The sequence below is a fragment of the Eptesicus fuscus genome, chromosome 12 (assembly GCF_027574615.1).
Source record: "Eptesicus fuscus isolate TK198812 chromosome 12, DD_ASM_mEF_20220401, whole genome shotgun sequence".
In the NCBI taxonomy this organism is placed as follows: Eukaryota; Metazoa; Chordata; class Mammalia; order Chiroptera; family Vespertilionidae; genus Eptesicus; species Eptesicus fuscus.
Genome location: NC_072484.1, coordinates 25595019 through 25618883, shown reverse-complemented (window position 1 = coordinate 25618883; position 23865 = coordinate 25595019). Strand labels below are relative to the sequence as shown.

Sequence of the window (23865 nt, the reverse complement as noted above, 5' to 3'; positions counted from 1 at the left end):
GCCTTGAAAGTTTAACCTATCAATAAGTAGTTTCAAATTATGTTTACCTGCAGTGACATTTAAATGGGACAGGAACATTTTGCTTTTTTTTTTATGTTGCACTTAGTAACCTGTAGTTAAATATTGCTTTATCGGGATTGTTTCATGTTATCATGAACAAGGAATGCCAGCAGAAAATGGAATGGCATTGATTGTGAATTGCTGACTAACACTGTGGATCTCTCATAAATAACAAATCCTTGGTAACAGAAAACGTTAGTTTTCCTGCTGCCTGAGCTAATATTAGGTTCACGCAGCCTTTTCAGATCATGTCATAAATTCCATCTGCTCAGACAGATTTCATAACGCTCCCTTTCCCCATCTATGCCAGGTCTGACCCCCCAATCAGAGCCATGTGTCCCTATGTATCAGTAGGGAAAGGAACACAGGTGAGACATATTTTTGAGATCACTCATACATGAGAGCCTAAGGAAGCCATCAGTTTCTGTAAAAAACTGAAACAGTATAAGAAGAAGGCTAGACTCTTTAAGAATCTTTCTGATTCCCCTCAGAGCTCTTTAAGTTCTGTTATTTGATTTTATTATCTTCTTCACATGTTAATTTCAATTTTTGGAAATTATAAAAACCTGTATTGAGCAAATTCTTAGGTATATAGGTATATGTATTAATTGAGGTCAACTAAATCTATACATTTATCAAGAAACTCGATTATTGTGAATGGGGAAACAGATGGTCACATAAAATAAGAAAAATACTTACTACTAAAACAGAATTAAAAGCATCCTACATATGTTTTTAATTTCAAGGGCTTTTTTAGTTAACAATGTTGGCTTAATGTTTTGTATCTTTTCACTGCATTGAAATTTTATGAGCAAGTTCAGGGAAAATGGATTACCTAGTAAGAAAAACACTTTTCCCTGAACTAGTCATGGTGGATATCAATGAGTAACGTTAATACCTAGGCAATTAAGAGATTATTTTTCTGTTAAAAACTTCTGATTTTAGGAACTTGTTTATGAGTTAGGTAAGGAAAAGTTAATTTGATTAATTTTCTAGAAGAGGCCATAGGAACTCAAAAAGGAGATGGGAGACCACAGAGCAAGTCAGCAAGTGGTCTAGTCAATTTAAAAAAGAAAAATGAAGGGTGTTAACCATGATGTTTTTTTAGGTGTGCTGTCTAGGATATGGTTGAGTCTTACTTAGCATCCATTCCCACATCCTCTTAGGGGGACTTTATGTAACACAGAGTCTGGAAATCTAAAGCTGCACTTGCTAGACTTCCTTGAGGCATCCAATATTTTGGCTGCCAGTGAAGTGACACCAGTATTCCGTGCACTCATAGGAGATTTGGAAGGCAGAAATGTGAAAGAGGCTACCTTTCAGCATTCTCTGGGTTGTTTCTGCAGATGAGTGAGACATTGAAGAAGTGTTATCTTCTGTAATCTTCCATGGGTAGAGAGAGCCAGTGGTGACAGTGGCTGCCCCCTGTTTTCAGATTACTTGCCGTTTGTCTTCAACTAAGATGGTGTGTTTTTGACTCCAGGGGTTCCTTCTTGATCTCTCACCTTTCTGAGTGTGGTGGGGGCAATAGCTCCCCTTAGCTGTGGTATTCTGGGCTCCTTCTTGGAGGCCCAGTCTGACGCCCACTTTTCCAGACTTTCAAGGGATTCTGCCAAGAGCTTACTTGCCTGGAATTAAATTCCTTTATGTTCACAGATTCTAGAGAGGTTTTTGTTTTCTTCCCTAACCCTTGCCCAATATGGTCTCTCATGGGTCAAGGTTTTCACGATTCTCAGCCCTAATGTGCAATAGCAATCTAGACATTCTCTGTAATTTTCTCTTTCAATATTACTCTTGAGTAAGATAGAGTTTTGCTATAATGCTGCCTCTAGAATTCAGTAAGAGTGATATTTATAACAGGAACGTATACTTGTGAAGCACTATTATTTATTTACATTTACCTCTATGCAGTCATTAAGAGCACCTGAGTGGTAGGAAAAGAGCAAGTATTATTATTCCCATTTTGCATAAGAACAAACTATGAGGCTAGTGACTTGGCTTGCCCAAGGACTCAAAACTAGTTATGTTGCCTGTGGAAATTAGTCTCTTTTCCATGGGGTTGCAAGGAAAGCATTCCAAGGACCCATGCACGGGAGATTGTGGTGTGGCAAGATTTATTTGTGATGCAAAATCAAAGGAGTTCCCTTTCTGGGTTCCCAATGTTCCGTCTCTGTCTGCCCTGCCATGGAAAAAATCCAATCTGGTCTTCATCAAGGCCAAAACAAAGGCCAGTGTCCAGAGTTTCTGTTTCATATTAAAGCTTAGTTCTTTGTGGCCCCAGCAATTTGCCACGAGGGCGAGTATGGGTCACAGAAAGAGAGAGAGAGAGAGAGAGAAGAGAGAGAGAGAGAGCTCTTTGTTCCTCCAGGGTTATGACCAGGAGCTTTTTCAAAATAACCAATCAGCCTCGCCAGCATGCCTCAGTGGTTTAGTGTGGACCTATGAACCAGGAGGTCACAGTTCGATAACCAGTCGAGGCACAGGCCCAGCTTGTGGGCTTGATTTTTAATAGGGGGTGTACAGGAGACAGCCAATCAATGTTTCTCATTGATGTTTCCATCTTTTTGGAGGTTTCTAGAAGATTCTTGAGTAACCTTATAACCATGGTTTTGAACTCTATACCCTGTAGATTGCTTTCTTCCATTTCTTTCATTTGTGACATGTTTCTTTGTCTCCACATTTTGGCTGCTTCCCTGTGTTTGTTTCTATGTATTGGGTAGAGTTGCTATGTCTCCTTGAGTTGGTAGAGTGCTCTTATGCAGTAGGTGTTCTATAGGACCCAGTGGCTCAGCCTCCCCAGTCACCTGAGCTGGGAGCTCTAGGTGTACCCCTTTGTGGGCTGTGAGCACAATCTTGTTATAGTTGGCACTTGATTGCTGTTGGTGTCACTGGGGACCAGCTGGGACTACAGTGGGAGAGCTGCTGTGCATCAGACACCCTGTGGAGCAGGACTTGCTTCAGTGGGACTTTGGTGCTCACTGAGTCTGCCCCTTGAGTGTGTCTCTTATGGTTATATAGAGTTGTAATCTGCTATGGTCTGACACTGACCACTGGGTACACTGGCTCTTGGGTCTCCAGGGAGGTGCAAAGTCAGCCACTGCCTGAGGCCACCCAACAGGAGTTACAGAGAGATCTGCAGATTCCTCCTCTTTGTATCGGGTTTGGAAGTACCCTGATGAGGCCCAGCTATGAAGCAAGGCAGGCTAGTGCTGGTGCTGCATCTTGGACCTTTTTTTGATAGGTTTGGAGCTCCCAGACCCAGCTGCAGCTTGTTTGAAAGATTTTACCCTGAGCAAGGAAAGGTCATTCATATGCAAAAGCTGCTGCACAGAGCTTGGGTGGGGTTGTAAATTGGATGAGACGGGGTCTTACAGAATCACTAGGGCAGAGCAAACAGAAATGGCTGCCAGTCCGCCCTGTGACTCAGGAGGTCCCAGGATAGAAACAATGATACCTGCAAGCACCTCTGTCTGGGAGAAAGCCACCCCCGAGTTCCTGCCTGGATGCCAGACAATCCAGCTCCTCCTCGTATGTGTCTGTGTTTCCCAGAGCCTCTCCCTGGCGCTGGAGCTCAGATGGACCGGGCCCTTGTAAGTTCAGTTTGTGGTGCCGGCCTTTTAAGAGGAACAGCTGGGTCTCCAGCAGCCTAGGTGTCACTGAGCCCCAATCTGCACTGGTTTTTATAGCCCGTAGTTCTTAGTGCCCGAAGGAACTTCTTTTCCCAGCTTTGGGAACCTGGGCTGAGGGTCTGGTGTGGGGCTGGGACCCCTCGCTCCTCCTGGCGGCCTCCACAGAGAGGATCTCCCTCCTGATTAAAAAAGAGGCACACGTGGGTGCAGACCAGTCCTTTCTGTGTTTCCACACCTCCTACCAGTCTCAGTGTGCTTTGTTCTTTACTTTTCTAGTTGTAGGGCTTCCATTCAGCCAGCTTTCCAGCAGTTCTGGATGACGGTTCTGTATTTTATTTGTAATTTTGATGTGGATGTGGGATGTGGGGAGTACAGGCATTTACCTATGCTGCCATCGTCCAATCCTCCGCCTGCTTTTTCTATATATCCTGTTTTAAAGGGATTTATGTTATTTAGTTTTACAGTTCATCTTTTTTGATATATAATTTCATGTAACTGTATATTCAGGCATACAATTCATAACAGCACATTGATGAGAAAACCATTGTAATAATGATAGGTCTTTGTAATGTAAATGTTGATTTCAATGACTCTTTCTTTTGCTGGAATGTTTCTCTTTCTTATGGATGTGGGGGTTTTGTAGAGGTCCTTTACTTTATCCCTTGACTGTCCTTTTTCTTTGCCCTAAAGACCTTTTGGGGAATTCATGTAAGTTGCAAAACAGCACATTGCAAGACCTTTTATATCATTATATTAGTCCTAACTATTGGTGAGATAGGGGTGAGAGTAAAATGGTTCCTTTTAAATAAAGAAGAGTAAATGGACATACATCATCCACCATTACTAACTTAAAACAGGTATACTGGTATATATATTAGTGTTCTCTTTTCCAAGGTGGATGTTTATTGGAAAAATATCTTATTACTTTAAATAAGCAAATGAAAGTTACCTTCTTTGTTAGAGGCCTTGCATTTACAAGACATGTGTTTGCTTACATTTTAAGCTCACTGTGCTCCACAGGCCGTCACCTCACTGTGTTCCTGATCCAAAGCCTCACCCATTGTAGGCCTCGGCCAATAGATCTCAAAGAGTAGTCCTTGCACCAGCATAGCAATCGCAGCACTGAGAGTTTATTTGAGATGCAGATTCTCAGGCTCCTTCCCAGACCTGTTAAATGAGAAACCCTGGGGGAAGGGCCCAGCAATCTGTGTTTTAAACAAACCCTCCTGGTAAAATCCGATGCATTCGCAAGTTTGAAAACCACCATGTAATGGAACATACGTCTCATAGGTATTGACGGAGAGAGAGAAAGTGAACAATGGACCGTCTGAAAGTTGTCTCCATTTTCTGCAGTAAAATGCTGCAAGAGTCCTAATCCATCTGCAGTTGCCTGGACCCTGGGAAATGAAGGGTGACCGTGTATTTCAAACTCCAAACTAGAGCACATGTTGTGACAATTAAGAATAATTGAGATCTGGATTGAGTGGCTACTTTGGTACGGGGAGAATATAGAAACTTGCAGCTATGTGGGAGATGGGAAAAAAGCAGGTGGCATTGAAAATGGATATTCGTGTATTTCTGGGTCAAATCCAGCCTTGCATGGTAAGAATGCCAAGTTCCAGCTGATCTTGGAATGTTAGAGGTTGATTATGGAGGAAGCAGGCAGGGAGCCGAGATAAATGATCATTTAACAGGATCTGTGGCCGGAAGAGTGGGGTCAAGAAAATATTGAACAAAGGAGCTTTAATTTTGAAGGAGGAGAAGGAATAACTTAGAAATAGCAGTAGCTGCAACAGCGAGGCAGCCTATGGTGTTCCAGAAATTTTGAGTAGCTTTACTCTCCTAACTTTAATAATTGATTGTCTGAGATCCCTGCAGTGAATTGTCACCAAGATTTTGATTAGAATCTTGTCAGACACTGATAAGAAAAGGAAGTGACCCGAGAATAAGTTACACTTCCAGGTGAATCTCAGATTCACCTGGAAGTGGGGATGTGTGCTGTGTGCAGCCTGTTGGAAACATATATTTTGCCTGAATCTACAAGTGCAGATGATGAAACAGAAGTGATAATATTGCTATGATTTATTGGAAATATTGCTGTGAACTCTTAGTGTATAATCTCATAGGAGAAGCTGAAAATAGTTTAAAAATTATTCTTTCATTATAATATCAAATTTGTTTCCAAATGTCTTTTTGGTTATTTAAAAGTAATTTTGAAATTTAAAAATTCCAGATGAAGTTCTATGCAACAGCCCAATCCTTGGAAAAGATATATTTCAAACTGCATGTGAAGAGTGAAATTTAAGAATATCAGGATAAAACAGAATGGCATTTCCTTAAAAAATTAAATATAGAACTATCATATGCTCCTGCTCTGGATATATACTGAAAACAGTTTAAAGCAGGGACACAAACTGATATTTGTAGACCCATATTCACAGCAGCATTATTTGCAATAGCCCAAAGGTGGAAACAAAAATATTCATTGACCAATGAATGGGTAAACAAAATGTGATATATGCATACAATAGAATATTATTCAGCCTTAAAATAGAAGGGACTTCTGAGTGCTGCAACATGAGTGAACCTTGAACACATTATACTAAGTGAAATCAGCCAGACACAAAAGGACAAATATTGTATGATTCTACTTATTTGAGGCACGAAAAGTAGTCAAATTCAAAGAGATAGGACATAGAATGGTGATTGCCAGGGGCAGGGTTGGGTGTGGGGTGGGGAAGAGGGAATGGAGAGTTAGTGTTTAAGAAGTATGGAGTTTCAGTTTGGGAAGATGAAATTCCTAGAGATGGATGGTAGTGATGAATGGGGTCAATGCTACTAAACTTGACATTTTAAAGTGGTAAGTTTTATGTCATATATGTCTGTCACAGTAAAAAAGAAATGCCATGATAAACTTTCATTTAATATTTTTTTAATAAATCAGTTTTTAAACATAATTCCCTATAACAACAGTATACATTTTTATGTACCAAACATTGTTCCAGGTGCTTTACCCAAATTATCCTATTTAATTCTCACAAAAACATTCTGAGGTGGGTATTTTTTTTCAGTTGTGGATGTGTAGAATGTGGCACCAAGATGGGACAGGCAGAAATTTGAACCCCAGAGCCTCTATAAATTTTATTTTTTTATGCAATAAAATTTACCATGTAGACTAAAACCATCAATGTACTTTATCCCACCTGGAAAAAGAATTCCAAATTCCCAGATTATCTCTGCATGTTCTAATTTTCATTACAAGTCCTGTTGATCAGATAAAGGATATGACATATCATAGTTATAATGCATATGCAAAATTTGAAATGAACTGGCAATTTATGTGTCTTTTAAAAAATGCAGTTCCTGCAAAGGCCTAAGTATTTCAGTATAAAAATCCATATCCAATGACATGTGTTTTCTTGTGCAGATGGTATGCCTTTCTGAAAATTGCCAAAAGGAAAGAACACAGATTTTAGAAATGTTTAATATTATAATTACAGAGCATGCAGATTTTGCTTTATAATATGCATGCTTTAAATTTGTCTATGATGTTTTCTTTTATCATGGCAAATTTAAATTTATAACAATTTTGTGTATAACCTTAGGAATATGTAGAAAATAGCCTTATTTACTGTTATCTTGGAAACAGCAATGCCCAAATGCTATGTTTACTCTCTTGAGCACATTAAAAATACTTTTACAATACAAATGTATTTTAAAATATTATCTCAAGCATTGATTTTAATTAATTGTATTCATATAAAATATATAAGGATGTGTAGTGTTAAAATTGTTTGGAAAACTAAATATAGCTTTTTAAAAAATTATTTATCTTTATTGTTGAGGGTATTACAGATGTCCCCCATTTCCCTCCCATTGTCCAACTCCACTTGGTTCCAGCCCTACCCCAAGCCTTTACCACACTGTTGCCTGTATCCATGAATTATGCATATATGCATATAAGTTCTTTGAGCATTTTCTGTCTGGCCCCACCCCCACCCCCTTCCCTTAAGATCTGTCAGTCTGTGCAGCTTTTTAATAATAGAAAAAATGCCAATGCCTTAAAAAAAACCTTGTCTTAATAAATAAATATATGCATTCCTGGACTTTCCCTTTACAAGTAATATCCAAATATTCTGATTGTTACTAAAGTACCTTAGTTATGTAATTAATAATTCTATGACATTAAAGATGTCATGTCTAACTTTTTTGGAATTTTTATTAATAATTGATGACCTTGGAGAAACTCTTAATAATTATTACCTGTATGTAACTTCTGGGTAGGATTTTCCCAGCCATATATATTGATTGATATACATGTTTTTTCTTACATTTCTAGGACTCCACTATTGTCACTCCAATTATTTTGAGGTCTGACCCTCAGGGATTTTTCTTTTACTGGACAGATCAAAACAAGGTAAGAAGTAATATTTGTCTTTCTTACATATCCAGTTGGTTGCTGATTGGCAAGGTATTTATTTTATCTGCATAAGTATACCTATTTCATAGATGACCCTTTGTAACTTATTTCAAGATTCTACTTCAAAAGTATATCCAGTATCAAAATGTTTTAGGACTTTCCAAGGACTCTAGTCTGACATATTAGATGTTCTAAATCCTAGAACAATTGATAGTTTTCAGGAAAAGAACATGGGAATGTGAATTACATTTGTTGTAGAAGAAAATTATCCAGTATTACTGATTTAAGTTCCTTCTCCAACTCTACCCATAAAGAATGAAGAAAAATTATGAGAAAACACGTTTGATCTTAATGTCTATAACTTTGACTTTTTCTTTCTCTTTCCTCTCTTCTTTGTTGCTTATTAAGAGTTCTTCTAGTCTCAGCGGGAATGTGGCCTTGATCATTTGTTCAGAAAACCAAGAATAAGATTCCTTTAGCCTACCTGTTTAATTTTTCAGGAATTTCTTCCCACATTAGCTTTCTGTTCACCATATCATAAATTTAAAGTCTCATTTATTATGAAACCAATTGAGATGATTTCATATTGAATTATTAAAAGTAGAGTGTCTGGAGATCATAATATTTACTTGGCGTTTAATGGGCAGTTAGACCAGAATATTCATAGAAAGTGGTTATTATTTCAAGAGACAATGCCACGGTTCTGTACTTGAACCAAGGAGACCATAGATCATAGGATATTTTGGCTCTCTAAATTCTGATATTTGGAGATGGGATCAGCTTTATGGAGAGTGCTAAATACATATTGAACCCAATAGCATACTGGGCACCAAATTATGAGCTGCTATGAGCCTTTTCACATCCCTACATTAGGTCCTTATCCCATAGTTTGTCTGTCTCACCTTCTGCTTTCTGGACAACCTGGATTTCACCTGTGAGCAGCAGTATGGAACTGGCTCTGTGCTGTGATGTGTTTGGGGTCAGGGTTGAGTCTGGGTGAAACTCTTAGGGTGCTGGGAAGTAATATCTGGTCCCCTAGGCCACTCCTGAATGGCCTTTTTACCGATCATCCTAAGGCAGATTTTAGCCTGCTGGCCCTGCAGTTCCCTTTTGAGTATGGGTTCCCTGGAATCATCTGTGGCCACAGATGTTGGGGGGCTAAGTCATAGACCCCAACCCAATGTCAAAAAATGTATTTGAGTAAGATTTTCTATTTAACGTTTATGTGTATGGCGGAGTGTGTTAATCACGTTGGCTTTGACGTGCTGTTTGGTTTCCTGCTGTTATGTATAAAACAATGGCTTGAAAGAGTTGTGTTTTTCTTTTTCCTCTTAAAGGCTATTTTTAGGAGTGTTGAAACTATATTCATGAAAGATATGTTTATAATGCCTAGAGCGTTTTAAAAGTTTGGGTATTTGTATGAGAGGCTAAACTGTCAGTTTGATTTTTCAACTGGTAAATCAAGCTTCTATAAAAGCAACAGAAGGTATTTGGGATTTTTAAATAATTCATGGCAAGTCAGCTAAGCTGCCCTCTAAGACCAATCATAAATATTTCTTTGCTTAAGAAAGAGAAAGGTTTTAGGGCCTAAGTCTCTTTGATGCATCTCTATTGTTCCCGTATGTTGACTCATACTTATTTTCATATGTGGGGACATTTCTTTCACGTTTATCTACTAACTTTTTTTTTTCTCCTTGGTTGCCATACTGTTTATGACCAATTAAAACAAATAATGAGGTAGCAATTTCTTTTATCTATTTATTGCCTTTCTTTTCATGGATATTAATCTTACAGTCCTAGCCAAGAGATGGCAATTTTTTTTTTTACTTTTTAAGTACCCCATGTCATCCTTCAGTCATATATATTAGAGGTTGGAGGTTTATTTTTTTTTCAGTGATCATATATCAGTAACCCGAAAATGTGAGGATTTAAGAACAAAAATTAAACTTTCCGTGCTTCCAAGGTTGCCATGTTCTTCTGCTTTAAGCCCAGCCCTGAAACTGGAGGAGTGCTACACCCCCTTCTAGAGATGAACTCCTCCGAGTGGTACAGAGTAAATGTATGCTAGAAGAAATAAGTGGTGCTCACAGATGATGGCACCCCAAGCTTTTAGTCCATGTATTTTGCATAAGATCATTAGAAGGTACCAGCTGAATGGTACAATCACAGTGTCATTTAGAGGCCCACTTTCTTTAAAATACTTTTTGCTGCCCTAACTGGTTTGGCTCAGTGGATAGAGCGTTGGCCTGTGGACTGAAAGGTCCTAGGTTTGATTCCGGTCAAGGGCATGTACCTTGGTTGCGGGCACATCCCCAGTAGGAGGTGTGCAGGTGGCAGCTGATCAATGTTTCTCTCTCATCGATGATTCTAACTCTCTATCCCTCTCCCTTCTTCTCTGTAAAAAAAGAAATCAATAAAATATTTTAAAAATACTTTCTGCTGACAATTACTGCAAGTGATGTGAATCTATCATGTGTATTATAGGGATGATATATCAGAGAAAAAAAGAGGTTTGAAGTTCACCCCTTGATTTTATTTTATTATTTTTAAATGTATTTTTATTGATTTCAGAGAGGGAAGGAGATGGGGAGAGAGAGAGAAACATTAGTGATGAGAGAGAATCAATGCCCCACACTGGGGATTGAGCCAACAACCCAGGCATGTGCTCTGACTCGGAATGGAATGGTGACCTCCTGGTTCATAGGTTGATGCTCAACCACTGAGCCACGCCTGCCAGGCTTTCTCTTCATTTCACACACTGTGTTCTCCATTTATTTGGAAGCTTGTACTGGTACTTAGTGTATTATACCTCCCTTCTCCCTTCTGGCTTCTTCCCAAAGCCTTTCTCCTTTGTCCATGAAGCCTGTACTGAAATGCTTTGATTAGTAAACACCGGATGCCTAGTCTGCTGGGAGGCGAGCTGAGTGGCTTTAGGAAGCTCTTGGTAAAGAATATTGTTACAAGATCTTTCTTTTTATAGCACTGGCGGAAAATCCTAACATTTTACACAACATCTTACCCACGTCCTCTCTCCCATCATGGCTACCTTATACCATTGAGTGGAGCCACCCATTCATTATAAGCCACCGATTTCACCCTCAGGGACAATGATACGCTCCTTTCCCTAACCCCGCCTTTGGTTTGTCACCCTACAAATGATCGGTGGCAAAGAAGACGGGCAGCTCAGATGATAGATTTAGGCATTCAAAGCCAGAGCTAGCCAGTGATTTTTAGGTAGCTTTGGTGAAACACTGAGCACGTTTGGGATTGGTAGAAGCAGATAAATATGCACATCCTCTTACGGGATACCCATTTATACTTTGTTCCCACTATATACTTAATTTTCATTATTCTTCCTTTTTTATGGTTAGCTCTGTAAATCTTATTGACTGTAATGAGCAAGAACGAGTTTCTGAAGATGATGTGTTAAGCCTGGTGTGTTCTTTTCTTGTGTCCATGTGTATTATGTGAAGAGGATCAGCTGATTTGTAACCATGGGTGAGAAGGGGCTCCTGCCCAGCCCGAGTCCTTAAGAGGTTGCCCTCATTCGGCTGTGCCTTTCCTTTGGAGCTGTGCCATCCATGTTGGGACCAGAAACCAACACAAGAAGGGTCAGCCATCAAAACCATGTGACCCACAAGGAGAATCTGCGTCACAATTTTGGAAGACAAGCTAAAGAAGGAAAGAAAGGGGTCAATGTTAAAGAGCTAGTAAAAACCTATCCTGCTAGAATACGAAACAAAGTAGACCTTTGCCTTGCAACTCGATGCCCCGCTTCGGTGCCAAGGTTGGTGTAAAAATAAAACTAGTCACTACGTAGTTCGGATCCAGGAAGTCCAATATAGTTCAGTAAACTCTTCCTTGTATCCCTAAAGCAGGAGTTCGGGGAGGGGCAGGACACATCATTAAGTTAAAGAGAAATGGGAGGAACAATACACACTTTAAATGAACGACTCCAACCACTTTCTCTCTCTTTTCCTTGTTACAGATTTTATTTGTTTTCAGTTTTGCAGATAATATGTTCTTCGTGCAAGAGAGTAAAGCAGTCTATATATCGTTCACCCCGCCCACCACTAACCCCAATCCTAGTCCTCTCTCCAGAGTCAATACTGGTAACAGCTTCATGCTATCTTTCCCTGGGTCTTTTAAATGAAGCTGTACATGCATTAACTGTGGAAATATTTCATTTTGTTCTACTTGTATCCACAAACTTGCCTTTTATTTTACAGATTTCTTAGAGAAGTGTTCCTGTAAGTACATGTGTATCTACCCCATTCTTTTAAATTGCTCTATCATATACCATGGGATAGATTACTAACTTCTGTTTAACAGAAAATATTTCTCATTCTTGGTCTATTGGTGTTTGTTTTTAATTTGGGGCTGCAGATAACAATCCTATAAGAACACCCAGCCTTGGGGACCCCTCTCTGGGTATGTGGGCCAGGGTTTCCCTGAGGTAAATTCTCAGAAGTACAATTGCTGATTGAAGGCTCTACGTATCCTAAATTTTACTTCATACTTGTGTCATTTTATAATCCTCTCAGTCTTATGTGAGAGGAACTGTTTCCTTAAATCACATCAATACTATTAAGAATTATTTTAATTTTTGCCAATCTGCTACACCCGTTGTACCTCTGTTTTAATTTACTATTGCCTGATTTGCTAGTAAGCTGTGTATGTTTTCATACATTTATGGGCCATTTCTCTTTTTTCTTATATGAATTACCTACTATATCCCTTGCCTGTTCTGAGAGTTCTCTATGTATTCTAGAAGTTATTCCTTCGGTTGTTATAAATGTTGCAAATACCTTCTTTCTGTCTTCGGCTTGTCTTTGAATTTCTTAACTTTTACCTTAGGCATGACAAAAGATGCCTTGACATTTTCAACTTTGGTATATTCACATTTTAACCTTTTTTCCCTTTTTGCTTTATTTAGGCCTTTCTTATGCATTATATCCTCATTATATCATTATTAATTTGGGTTTTTAATCCATGTGTAATTAACTTAGCCCATTTGGGCTATTATAACAAAACACTATAAACTGGGTAGCTTATAAACAACAGATGTTTATTTCTCACAGTTCTGGAGGCTGGAAGTCCAAGATCAGAGTGCCAGTAGGGTCCAGTGAGGGCCCTCTTCTGGTGCAGACCTCTCCTTGCACCCTCACCTGGTGGAAGGGGCTAGGAATCTCCCAGGAGACTCTTTTGTAAAGGCACTATTTCCATTGGTAAGGACTCGCCCCTCGGGACCTAATCACCTCCTCAAGGCCCCACCTCCTAATGCCATCCTTGGGCATTAGGTTTACAGCATAGGAATGGGGGTGGTGGGCAAACATTCAGACTGTGGCAATCACATCATGTATTTTGGGGACTGGTCTGAGGTGAGGCTCTACATTTGATTTCTTTAAATGGGTAGCCCTGTGGTTGGTGACTCCCTTCTTTCTGGTTAGATCTAGCTATGATAGCACCCTCTCCTGTGTCTTTCTTCTAGCTCAGGGTGTGGTGGGTATGGGACATAGGAGCTGGGACAGCAGGTTGACCTCAGTTATGCTCTCATCTCACTCTTAATGCTGACACCTGCACCACCTGGTTTGATGGCCCATAGGTTCGCTCCTATGTCTTAATGCCTTTGAGCATTGATGTCATTTCCTATTTCAATTTGATTCCATTTATCTTCTGCCTTTCATACTTTTTGATTCAAGCAGTGCACCCCTTTCTGTTTACCCATGATTATAGCTTGTAGACCTAAATTTACACCTGCATATTCAGTCATTTCTGGGAAGTCAGGACAGAAGCCATGGGCTCTCCCATCTGCTGCGTCTGCCATCTTGTTCTGGCCTGTGCTTTGACATGAGACACCATTTGGAATCCTTGTACAGAGCAATGACTAAGTTTCTATTAATAGCAACTATAGACTGCTTCTCTTATGGTAACATTACTTTTTTTATAGAGTTCAAAAGCAAAGTTTAAAAATGAAATATTTACATAAGCCACCCTGACATATTTCAGCATAAGAGTCCAGAGTTTAATAATATTTTGAATAATGCATTATATACTTCTATGCGAAAGTATAGATATTTCTCATAGAAATATCCTATGAGAAAGTTCGTCTGGCTTCCATAAAGAACCACCTGGCACCACCCCTTCCATTAATCATTGTTTAGCAATGGTGCTTCCTCTTCTGGACACTCTTCTTTAGTAGATCCCCAAAACATCAATGTTGACATTTGTTGCGTATGATGAATGGGGTAGGGCACTGAAGAGTCGCTTGAGTGTAATGGTGGGGTTATAAATTAAGATGAACTCGATTCATTTTTATTTGGTAGCTTCACTGAAAGCCTAAAACGATAACTAAAATTACCTTAGAAAAAAGCAAAATGCATGTGAGGATTGCCTTTGGAGAACTGGGATTGTTGCTTGGCTTGGAACATACACCAATCATTGCCAACTAAACCGTAGCATTTAAGACCTAAGTCTTTTCCTTTCCCCTCCCTGGGTCTTTGAAGAAATTAATAGCTAGAGCAGACACAGCATGCAATCTACACTGAAGTCTTTGGTACTGGTACTCCAGAGGCCATAAGTAGGAACCTAGTGGCCAGCATTCATTCCTGTGCTTTTTCAGGCCATTTAGAGATCATTTTGCTGCCCACATCTCCACGGGGAAGTTCCTGGAAATTAACACCCAACCTGAGTCAAGGAGTTTGATGAGTAAATACCACAGCTCCCTCACCTCTTTGGTGGGAAAATTCAACAGTACATGGGTTATGTCTTTTCCTAGCTCTCTCTAGTGGGAAAAGTGGTAACTACTTGAAAACATACCTTTTATGGGTTTCCTTCCCTTCCTGAAGTCTTGACTCCCCACTCCTGATGTATCCTGGAACAACCTTTCAAATAAATGAATTTTACTAGAATCCATGTGTAGGTACTTAATACTTGACAAGTTAATACAGATGTCCCCTAATTGAGGCTATTAGAAGGATTCCTTAGTAAGAGGTACTGGAACCTGGAGAATCTCTTCAAAAGTGTAAGCTTCGGTTTCATCATCAGTGAAGTGAGGAACTACTCTTTAGACTTGTTGCTAAATGTGGTACATAAAGTGTCTAGCCTGGCAATTTGTAAACTCTCAGCCCTTTGTGGTGGCTTTAAAAAATTGATCATTTAATTTAATTTTTAAAATTTCATGTGTATTGAGATTTAATTGACAAATAAAGCTATATTTAAAATGTACAGATTTGATATGGATATACATTGTGAAAGGATTCCCCTCTCCCTGTCTAGTTAACACATCCATCACCTCACATATTTGTTATTGTTTTTGTGTGCGAACATATAATACTGGGTTATCAATTATAGACACCATCTTATACCCCCAGATTCTCAGACCTTATTCATCTTATAACCAAGTTTGTATCCTTTTACCAAAACTGCAATCCCCTGCACTCCTTCCTGTTTCTGGCAACCACTTTTCTACTCTCTGTTTCCATAAGTAGATTTTTTTTTCTCTGTCTGGCATATTTCACTTAGCATAATGCCCTCAAGGTCCATTGAGGTGGCTTTTATTATGGGTATATACTAAACAATTTGTCTCTGACTACACAATTAGTCCCTAGCTAATTGTTAGGGACCACAGATGTGCTGTTTTGAAAGCTAACTGACCATCTGTTTGCATATACTTTTAAACCTATTTTTTTTCTTCTTAAGGTAATAGTGACTAGTTTTCTGTGTAGCCTGTGCTTTGATTTAAAGCACTGAAGCTTAGGTCTGTTTGGGCAGATATGATCTTTATGTCTTTCATAATGTTTTGGGAACAGAGCCATGGAAGGCAAAAGAAGGGATTTATTATTTAGAAGACTCTTCTTCTTAGGATAACTCTCTATTAAATACTCCATCATAGGTGAAAGTTTTTTGGACCCTTGGGAATTTGAAGAATCTTTTGGAATAAGCTGTAAGGTGATTTAAAGGTCTTGGGTAGGAGAAAATGACATTATTCACAAGAAGAATTGGACTCTACCTTGGTTGTCTGTGTCTTTTTTCCTAAGTTAACACTTTAGGGTTATCACAGCTATATTGGCATCAGACACCTCCTTCTCCTTCACACGTACCAGATCCTTAGAGATTAAACTTTAAGTGTTTTATTGCGTAATTTAGATGGTCAGTAGTCTGTCAAATTGCTGAGGAACAAATCTCTCCTCATCAAATCCACTTCCAGTTTAAGCTCCATTTATTCTTAACCCGACCTTCTTTTCACTGGCATAGGCCCCATAGTTTTTGCCTGAAAACTCGAGCTCTTGTAGGAAAACCAAATGTTACGATTGCTTAGGTTACATAGATGCAGCATAACAAGGAATGTTATTAAAATGAAATATTTCACAAGTTCTTCTTGGAGGTTGGGATTCATGATTTTTTAGTAGAATTTTTTTACTGAAGTGTAACCTTTTGGAATGCATTGTGAAATTAGACGTAATGAATGGTATTGCAGTTTCTTTGGAATAATTTATAGGGTGTAAGTGCATTGATATGATTTTCATGTCATCATCATAGCACTTCACTGTGTGAAGAACAACAGCAAAGCTCATATGAATACATTGTAAGCAGAGTTGAGAAATGTATAATACCCTGGCTTTAATTCAAAATTGATTACTGCTAATACAGGGTGAGCAAAAGTAGGTTTATAGTTATGAGCATGTACAACACAGAGTTAAAGCTATTTTCACAGTCTTTTTCCATAAGAACATATCTTTTTCCATAAGAAAAACTGTAAACCTACTCTTGCTCACCCCTGTGTAATTTAATCACAAAACTATGCCTCAGTTTTTTGAGTTGCTTACATTTAGCTATTTCCATTTTTATGGGAGACATTATATTAAATGCTTTCCATGCTATGGAGCTGTCATAATGGGATATTTGTACCTTTGATACAAAAATTAGTTTGAGACAGTGGATTGGAGGAGTGTGTCCAGGAAATACATTTTGCCATTGTTCATAATTTGATTTCCTGTTATGTGGAAAACCCAATTGCTTTGTTGTGAATAAAATTCCCAGATACTTGGTATTGACATAATGTCATGCTCCTTTGTTTGAATTACAGATGTAGATAGAGTGAGCATGTTTATTTTTTCTCCAGTTCATTTTCTTGCCAATCCAAGATTATTTGACCCTACTGATGGTGTCTTTGTCAAGCTCTTTCTATATTTAATCAGCAAGATAAGTCTCTTTTTCTCTTCTGGTTAGTTCAAATTTCTAGTTATAAAAACAGTCATGGGATGTAAAGTACAGCATAGGGAATATAGTTAATATTATTGTAATAACTGTGGATGGTGTCAGATGGGTACTAGATTTATTGGGTTGATTTCATATAAATGTCTAATCACTGGGTTGTACACCTGAAACCAATATAATATTATATGTCAACTATAATGAAAAAATAACAATATTTAAAAACAAAAATAAAAAACAAAAAAAGCTTTTATAAACAAAAAATTGGAGGACAGTTGAGTAATTTATGCTTTTATCGCAATAAAAAAGTAAAAAAAAGATTAGTCCATTTTTCATATTTTATTATTGTTTATTTTATTTAAAATTAAAAAGGCAAAAACACAAACTTTGAACATGCTCTAATTCAATTTGCACATACCTTTAAATTATTGTTTTTATTATTTTCATCATCACCAATAATAGCAAATACACATATGGTGTTTTTCTGCATGCCAGGCACTATTCTAATACATATGTACACACTCACTCACTCACTCACTCACATAATCATTTCCATAAGCCTATGAGGACAGGGCTATTATCCACATTTACAGGTGAGCACATTGAATCCTGGTCATCCAGTTGGTTAATATCAGAGGCAGGAGTAGAGCCCAGACAGTCTGGCTGAGTGTCCTGGTTCTTCACTTTTTGCTTGTTAAAGAACCTGGTTAATGTGTAAAGTTAAATTTCCCTGTGAGATATTTCCCTGAGAGTTGTCTGAAAAGAAACCTCAGTCGACATATTACATTTGTGAGGAAGAGGCAACCAGTATGAGGTGATTCTCAGCTTGGGCTGCACATTGAGATCACCTGGAGAGCTTAAAAAAGTGCTCGTGCCCGGGCCCAGCCCCGCGGGAGTCAGATTTAATTGCTCTGTGGTGTGGTCAGGACCTTGGACTTTTTTTTGAAAGCTTCTCTCATTTGATTCTAATGTGCAGCCAAGGTGAACACTAATAGAAAGCAAGCTGACATCACGAATTAATTCAGTAAACTTCCTGAGAGGATGTGCTCGCTCTGCCTTTCCTGTTTGTGGCCTCATTTCTATCAGGAGTAATTCTCAGCTTGAGCACCCAGAGGTCCAGCAAGACTCGGAATTATCTGGCTATGATAAATAATAGTCCCTATACTGGACTTAGGAAGACAGGAAATTGCTAGCTTTTTAAGGAAGATTCTCAATGTCTAAGATTGAATCAAAATAGATATTTTTGTTAAATCCAGTTAATGAAAATGTATTTAATTTCTGTTCCCTGAATGTTCCGGGTACTAGTTCTTTGTTATATCCTTACTGAACATGTCATCAGCATTCAAGCCCTGTTGACTAACCTCTGTGTTTATGTTTTTCTAGATCCTCAATTAGACGAAGTTGCCATTTGAATTCCATATTTAATTAAATGAGCTTCCTTGTTGTTGAATAAGCAAATGTGGTTTTAGAAGCGATTTTAGATAACTTTATTTGATATCTTAAATTTGTATTATGAATACAGAAGCAGATATCATCTTGCTCAATGACATCATGCCATTTCTTATTAATTTGTAGGAATCCTTCCTTAATTGACACATAAACCACAGGGAAATGAGAGAGAGCCAGATCCTATACAGGCGCGACAGGAAACTGGTTATAATCACTCTACACAATACACATGAAAGTAGTAGAATTCACGTTTGTCCCATTAGAATTTTCGGTTTTCAGTTCTGTCTTCTATAGGGAGCCTGGCCTGTGAGGGGAGTGCTTTGGCATGAGATTTCTCCTTGTCACTGTGCAGCGCTCCCCACTGAGGCTCCAGGGCCCGGAAATCGCCACGCAGCTTGGCGAGCAGTGCACCTGCTGGAAGTGAATGCCTCAATGAAAGTTTTATGGGCCAGAACTAGTTGCTATGCTAAGAAATTAACTGTCGTGCTGGTATCATAATGGATTCTATTTTTAGGTAAACATTTGTTTCTGTAGCGTGGCTTCATCATGGTGAGGGCAGCCGTCTCAGCACTATGTTGTGAATATTGAGCTATCACAATACCAGAGTAGATAGGACTTTAGATGATGTGAATCTTTTATGTAGTTTAGCCCTGACATATTTCATGCATTACTGGAGGGAAACAATACAAAACAAAACAGACAAAATACTAAAGCGGTTTCAGGTTGATGGTGTTTGTAGGATGGATTCTGCCAGCAGCTGACCCCAAGGCGAGGATTCAAACTCAAGTAGCTTATTTGGAAGGTGACTTCAGGAAGCGTGGATGGCAGTGGGGAAGCAAGACAGGCAAGGGGAATGCAGCCAATACGGAGTGAATTATCCAATGGTGTATGCTCTGGGCAACTGAAGTTCCATCCTACTGGGAGCCCTGGGAGACCAGCGTGAACATACATCAGAATTATCCCAATTGAGGGCGAGAGAACTGTGGTATTTGCCCACAAGGTCCCACCTGTCAGTGTTGGAGAGCAGCTCTCCCCGGGGCTGTTACTTCCTCAGCACATCTGCCAGCCCCTCAGTGGTTCAGGGGCTCCAGACCAGTAGGATGAGAAAGCCCTCAGCCCTGGTTGCAATTGGAAGCTGTCAGTTGGCATGCCTGGGAGCACATGGGCACCGGCACCAGCACCAGTGACTACTCTGAGGCTTTAATTTTCAGGTCAGACTCTATAACTCTGTACCACAGGGTGCAGACTAGAGGCTAAACCCTTTCACAGGCAGATCTTGCTTAGCCTGCATAACAACTTAAAATATAAGCATGAGTGGCTAGCATTTAAAATTCTGTGGAGTTCATATACAAAGGTGGGTTCCTCAAAAAATCAGAAGGCATGGCAACACTGGTGGATACAGCCTTCCGGTCACATTTGGCTGCCTGCTGTAGACAGGGCATGTGGTATCCAATCGGCCACATTCCCCACCAGCCCAGCTTACCTCATTTACATGACCTCTTTAGCACATTTAGACTTTTGAGGGTAAAATATTGGGCCTCTCTGGTAACATCCTTTACTAGAAGCTTCCATAAGCTAATCATTCTGAAGCTTCGTGTGGAATGAAATCGATTCTGTCACATTGGGCTTATTGAATGCCGTGGCATAAAGACTGAACTTCACAGTGGAAAAGTGGTTGAAGGTCAGCATATCCAGGCCCTGGTCATAAAAGCCATAACAAAGTAATTGATGCTCCAAGCCCATTTCATCTCTGTGAAATATGCACCTGAATTGTGTGAGACCCTAGGTCACTCTGAGCTTTAAATGGCTATTATTCCAACGTGACTTTCATGTGGCATTGTGCTAGGTAAGATTTATAAAAATGACCCCTTGGCAAAGCATTCATACTGAATTGGGCTGTTAATCTCTGGGAAATAAAAATGGTGGGTCTGGGACACCAGGCAGAATGACTTCCTTTGTGGAATGAATGGGATTAACTTCATCCCCAGCTCAAGGCAGTGGGTACTGACTAGTTTGACCAACCAGTAGCTGCTAGAGACTGATTTTTGCATTTAAATTTACTTAAAAAATATTTCCTCAGCCACATTAGCCACATTTCAAGTCCTCAGTAGGACAGGTACAGTTAAAGGACATTTCTATCACTGAAAGAAGTTTGGATGTCATTGCTTAGAGATTGGATCAACAATGGTCTATTCAGAGCCAATGAGAAATAAAATGAGGGAAAGTGTCCTTGACTTATAGGCAAAGACCCTTTCTCTCGTTTGCTGGATCATGAGTTGCAAGGATGTTATATGGACCTGATTTTACTTTTCTCCCAGCAGTGAAGGTGTTGGGATTCAGATACCACTTTGGGGGCCTAATGATTAGGTTAAGCCTGCAGGAGATAAACCAGGGCAAACCAAGTCCTTGGTGACATCATTTGAGATGCCAGGTCAGGCCACTTCAATTAGCTAATCAGTTCATATCGTTGTCTAAGCTGTTTTAAGATGGGGTGTTGTCCCTTTGGGATCCAGATTGCTAACTGATACACTGAACATTTATTTATTGAAAAAATAGGCAGGGACTTAGATATCTAGGATCCTGCTGCCTCTAGCCTATAAACATGAAAGAGAAGTAAACGAAGGGATATAATTTGTGAAATCTTTATGTATGCAGTGGTTACAATTCCCTATGCAAGACATTGTTAGTTGTTTTATATATTTTGCTACATTGGACTTGAGCTATGAAGGATAGTTTTAATGGGTGCTGGCCATCGTTGGGGAAGACCATGTCCTGGGAAACATGGGGGAAAGTGAAAATTTGTGCATAAAATGGAAATTTATGGCAACTTTATATATTAGCTTAATAGTCTGAGTTGTACCAGGAAGCTTTCTAGGGAAGGAAAATTGAACGTGTTGATAACTTTTGTGTTGTAAACATCATGTCAAGGTGCTTTGTGTATACTATCTTATTAATTAATCAATTGGATGATTTCCCTATTTCCCATTGTGGAAACTGAAGCTGTAGCGCAGTTTATTTTCCTGGAAGGCTGTTTTTAAGCTGGCCAGGCTAGAATACCTCAAGGTTTCCTTCACCTTAGCACTTTGAATCCTGTGCTAATTTTGTCTAACTCATTTTACTGCCCATTAGATGATGAAGTCTTTGAATTCAAGATCTTTATCCAATGTCTGGCATTTCTAGTACACGGCTAGTATACAGTAATTGCTCAATCAGTGCTGGTCAAATGAACAAGACTTAGCAAAGCTGTGTGTCACTTGTAAGATTACAGGCTTGTCAGGATACAAATCCATTGACTTTTCCTGTTACTCATTCATTAACACCTCCTTCTGTAAATGAACCTTAGCAGTTTATATGACCTCCTATTTCTAGAGGAAAGAGAAGACACTGGAGGACCTGCATCCCCACCTATTTCTGCCGCGAGCCCTGAGGCCTGCTTTTGTCTTTAGCTGCTCTCCCCTCCTGCTTTCCCAGGCCATCCTTACCTCTTGCACCTTGAACTCTGACTTTCAATAATTTTATACGGAGATTTATCTCATCTATTTCTTGTGTTATCAATATTTCCCTTTAATAAGATCCATACAATAATATTAACCATGACAAGCCTCTCTCTTCTTAAAAGAAAACGCTATACCCTCTCTAGGCCCAAACTGGCTGTTTTCCTTTCTTTCTCCTTTGTATTTACAGCAAACATCTTTAAAGACCTGCTTATATTCTGCCCCCTTCACACCTTCCACCAACGCCTCAATCTACATCAACCAGAATCCTGTACCATCACTGCTCCGAACTATTCTTTCTAAAGGCACCAACGGCCTTCCTATTTCAAGCCATATTGGCCATTTTTAGCTCTCTTGGTGCTTGATCTCTTATTACATTTTACATTGTTGATTGCCCCATTTTCCTTGAAACATTTTTGTTTTCTTGACTTCTTTGCTCTGATACTTTTTCCCTTCACCCCAGCCACTCAGTTTACATTGCTGACTAAGTTGCAGCCTCTCTCCACTCGCCAGAATCTCATCTTCAATTATAGCTTCATTTACCATCTGGACACAGTGGCTTCCAGTTTTACATCACCATCCAGTATCCCCGAGATCCTTGAAACCTAACATTTCTAGAATTGGCATCCTTCCCTTTCTCCCTTCACCTCTGACCTGGTCCTGCTGCCTTAATAATGGCACCGCCCTTCACAGAGTTACGCCATCTGAACCCTGGAAGTCTCTCTTCATACCTCCTCCATTTTCCTCTAAGCTCTTGGCCCGTCACTTTTTGTGCCTCGGCCACACTAGCCTTCCATTGTCAGATGTAGTGTATTCCTTTCTGCTTGAAATCTTCACAGTACTTCCTCTCTGCTTGGAATATGTGTGGTCTCCCTTCCCTGTTTAGCCACCACACTTCTTCACAGTTGGAATCAAATACTTTGTACAGTTATGTAATGTCGAGCTTCCCTATTAGAATGTTGACTCAATGAGAGGAGTCCAGTGTTGTCCCAGTAAATGTTTAACAGCTGGCTCGCCCGGAGGGAAAAATGATTTGTAGCATTTGCCGATTTCCATGTGTAAGTACTTCCGCTGTGTCCAATTTCAAGCTACCAACACCTTGTCACTGAACACAGATTTGGGAAGAGAAGGACCCGGTTGGTTCTCCTAAGCTTAGAAGAATGTTCTAGCCCACCTCTAGGGCACATCTGTCCTCTCCACTGCTATATCTTTAGGACTTGGGATGGAGCTTGGCACATTGAAAATAGTGACTGTTAGTTGGAGGGATAAATGCAGTGTTTTTAATTCCATTGTAGACATATAGTGGTAAAAAATGCTAAATGTTTCAGACAAAAATGACATAAAAATCCTTCCTTTTAGATTTGGATCAAGCACTGAAGGTAATCACACCCAGTTCCTTCATTTTTCGTCCTTAGAATTGAGGGTTAGGGAAGGAGATCTGCCACAGTTGCATAGCTAGCTGGTGAAAGAGCCCAAGTTACCAGCTCTTCTCTTAGTTTTCAACCAACATTCCTTCCACTGAATCACATTGACATTTCAAAGAAAAAAAAAAACAGTAAAACAATTAATGCAAGTGATTTAATTCAGGTTATATTAC

At 39.4% G+C, this 23865-nt stretch overlaps 1 protein-coding gene across 1 annotated transcript in view; it reads left to right on the top strand.

The window, feature by feature from the left end:
* Positions 1-23865, top strand: part of PLCB1 (phospholipase C beta 1) — a 616845-nt gene that overhangs the window by 6246 nt on the left and 586734 nt on the right. The window contains exon 2 of the mRNA XM_054723939.1: positions 8029-8106. Within this exon, the coding sequence (XP_054579914.1) occupies positions 8029-8106 (78 nt within the window). The remainder of the gene's footprint in view (positions 1-8028; positions 8107-23865) is intronic.